The 3321-nt window shown below is 53.2% G+C and overlaps 1 protein-coding gene across 1 annotated transcript; it reads left to right on the forward strand.

Annotated features, from left to right (window-relative positions):
* The first annotated feature begins 626 nt into the window (after nt 1–626).
* Nucleotides 627–2131, forward strand: LOC123130715 (CBS domain-containing protein CBSX5). Its single transcript, XM_044550532.1, has 2 exons — nt 627–992; nt 1142–2131. Exons 1-2 carry the CDS (start codon nt 658–660, stop codon nt 1980–1982), a joined length of 1176 nt encoding a protein of 391 aa, XP_044406467.1. The 5' UTR covers nt 627–657; the 3' UTR covers nt 1983–2131.
* Nucleotides 2132–3321: the final 1190 nt, after the last annotated feature.

The following is a 3321-nucleotide window of genomic DNA, read 5'->3' on the forward strand; positions in this document are numbered from 1 at the left end:
GTCGCGCCGTTCCCCGGCTTGTCTGCATTCGGGGTGTAATAGCTGTTGCTCGCCTCAAAATTTTCTATTAGATGGGTGTGTTCGTACTTCAGATTTGGGCTGTAGTGTGTCGTACGGGGACAGGGCGCATCTTCCCGTCGTGTCTGCCGTGGCAAATGTTACTATATCAACGACGGCCATGTGTGTTTTGGGCAAGCCAAATTGAAGTAGGACTGTTATTGAAAAATCCCCAAGCTGTACTCCAAGGCCCCAGCCTGTATGAAAATGGTTCTGGTAGCACGCACTCATTGGACCGGACCAAAATGGTTGAAAATGGGTAGATGTTTGGTGCTCGATACATGACACCTGAGCTATCTCGCTACAATAGATAGGGTGTTAACCATTATAACCTATCAAAGGAAAAGTACTAGTATTACACTAACTGTCGGAAATAACCTCTGGTGGTCTTCCAACATGTATGCTTAATTTAGGTCTTACATCAAATTAGTGAAACACGGATTGATTCTGTTGCAGAACATTCCAAATGTCCTCGCAAGATTACAGCACATGGCACGTCCCGCCTGCTCCACCTATAAATAGCCCTCACCGCTACATGACTTGCATCGCCTCATCCCGCTCTCCAGTAACACACGTTCTCTGCACTCCTCTCGTGCCAGAATGGCTGCGAGCATTCTGTCCCACGTTGTCTCCGACCTCTGCATCGGCAAGCCGGCGGTGCGTGTGCTGCCACCGTCGACTCCCATCGCGGCGGCCCTCGCCACGCTCCGCGCCGGCGCCGACCCATTCGTCTTCGTGGACGCTGCACCCCCGGACGCGAAGAAGGCGGCCGCGTTGTCCGTCGTCAAGGTCAGCGTCGCGGAGATCCTGTGCTACGTCTGCGGCGACGGCGGCAACCTCGGCGACCCCGCGGCCGCGCTCCGCCGGCCCGTGTCCGTGCTCACCGCCGTGGTTGGCGATCACGGCGTCACCCGCCGAGTGGATCCACAGACGAGGTGCGTGAATACGGCCGTGGTCAGCCGCCGCCGTACCTTTTGAATCTTGCTACTACTTTGTTCTGAAATCGGAACCGTCTCTCTCAGCCATAGGGCCATACCAGCCCATTTTGGACTAGAAAACTGACTGTTCGGTCCAACTTTTGCAGCCTGCTCGACGCCATCGACGCGCTGCTGGCCAACAACTCGCACAGCCTGCTCGTCCCGCTCCACGCCCGGGCCCGAAAGAAGCACCACCACGCCTCCGCCGGCTACTGCGTGCTGACGCAGCAAGACATCGTCCGGCACCTCTTCGGCTCCATCTCCCTCTTCGCCCCGGTCGCCGCGCTCTCCGTGGCCTCCCTCGGCCTCGTGCGCCGGGACGACGCGCACGCCGTCCACGTCGACGACGACGCGCTCGACGCCATCCCTCTCCTGCAGAGGTCCATCGGGCACGGCACCGCCGTGGCCGTCGTGGCGGACGACGACGCGCTCGTCGGAGAGATCTGCCCGGGCGTGCTCGGCTCCTGCGACGACGTCGAGTCCGTGTCCGCCGCCTTCGCCGCGCTCTCGGCCGGCGACGCCATGACGTACATCGACTGCTACTTCTCGCCGCCCGAGTTCCTGCTCCGCTCCATCAGAGCCGAGCTCACGGACAAGGGGCTTCATGCCATGTGCGACCTCATGGATGCCGCCTACACGACGGACGTTGCAGCTCTGTCGTCGTCGTCAACGTCATCTGACGAGGAGTGTTTGCCGTTGGCGCCTGCGAGACGCGCGAGGAAGATGTCGTCGGGAAGCTTCCGGTGGCGGTCGACGGAGGACGTGGCGGCGTGTCATGCTGGGAGTTCGCTGGTCGCCGTCATGGCCCAAGCGCTCGCGCACCGAGTCGGGCATGTTTGGGTCATCGATGAGCTCACCGGCGCTCTAGTCGGAGTCGTCAGCTGCGCCGATGTGCTTGCTGTGCTCCGGGACCATCTCCGTCCAGAGTGCTACGCAGATGATTTGTGATCGATCACTATAGCCTGCAGATGCGTAAGCATAGCTAGAGCTCGGCGATTTCCCGTCATGCCGCCCTGCTACGAGTCTACGACTGTTGGAGACCTGCTGCTGTTTTCTGTAAAGGATCGGCCCAGCTTTTTTTTAGAACATGTTGGTTCGGTTTTTATTTTATTTTTGAGGGGTAACAAGTTTTATATTCGACGTAAGCCAGAAATACATCTCGGGTCATGGGGTTAACCAAGCCACACATGACGTCCGTGGCCTAAAGAACGAGCAAACTTGACTAGACTATGAGTTTCGCTATTCGAAGAGTATCTCGACTTTCAAACATAAAATGACAAGTAAGGGTTCGGAACCCTGCACCCGTACGGCCTCAACATCTCATCATGTCGTAACCAGTTGTCCTTCCATATATTTGTTGTTGAGTCATTGCGGATCCATCTGATCAAGTCATGTTTTAGACTTGTATGACTTTACTTTTTGTTGACGTGATTCTTTGTGTGTATATGTTGGTGTTACATGTGTGCATCCTTGTCATATATATGTTGGGGAAGTGCTCATTGTGTTGTGTTTATATCTCTTTAATGCTTCATTTTAAATAAATAAAATCGACCCTTAATCATAGAAAAAAAGTAGAGCTCGGTCAATTTTCCATCGTTTCGGGCTGCTACGATTGTTGAAGAGTTGTTGTTGCCTCATTATTAAAAAAGAAGGATATCACTGGAGAGTAATTGGTCCCAGCTTGTGTGAATTTCTGACATAAAGAAAAGTTTATCTGGAAAGATGGAAGGCAAATTTGGCCTACATGCTAGGTTATGAAGCTTTGTTTTTATGTCGTCTTGAGTCTTCTGTTTCACCTTTTACTCTTTATTTTCGTCCTCGACACTACGCAACGAAGTAGCAGTTCGATCCTTCCTTGCAAAGGCGTGTTCTCGGCCACAGTGTGTTCAACGATCTTTCAAAACCTGCGAGATTAGTCCAGTTTGTAGAGTTTTTTTTCTAGTGAATGCTTTCATTTGAATAAAGCTCTCAATATTGCCTGCCAAAAAAACATTATCTGCTTATAAAAGAGATGATTGCCACATCCCAACCGCCACCACGGTCACCGGATTGCCTATGGCCTTACCGGATGCCGATCCATTGCCGGTGCCCAAGAGTACAAGCGATCGGCGTCGTTCAAAAACTCCTATTTCCAAGTCAGTCATGAAGCCGTGGATCGGCCCGATTCCTAAGGTAATGAGAGAGCTTGTAACTTTGTCTGATTTTTTGCCCGAAAATTGGACTCTTGTCACGCGGAAGAAGAAGAAAGGCTATATTTGCCCGCCACCGCCGCCGCCAAGATCGCCGG

The sequence above is a fragment of the Triticum aestivum genome, chromosome 6A, assembly GCF_018294505.1.
Source record: "Triticum aestivum cultivar Chinese Spring chromosome 6A, IWGSC CS RefSeq v2.1, whole genome shotgun sequence".
Classification (NCBI taxonomy): domain Eukaryota; kingdom Viridiplantae; phylum Streptophyta; class Magnoliopsida; order Poales; family Poaceae; genus Triticum; species Triticum aestivum.

Coding starts and splice junctions, on each gene's coding strand:
- LOC123130715 (XM_044550532.1), top strand. CDS start 658: ATGGCTGCGAGCATTCTGTCCCACGTTGTCTCCGACCTCTGCATCGGC. Junction 993..1,141: donor CGAGTGGATCCACAGACGAG/GTGCGTGAATAC, acceptor CAACTTTTGCAG/CCTGCTCGACGCCATCGACG.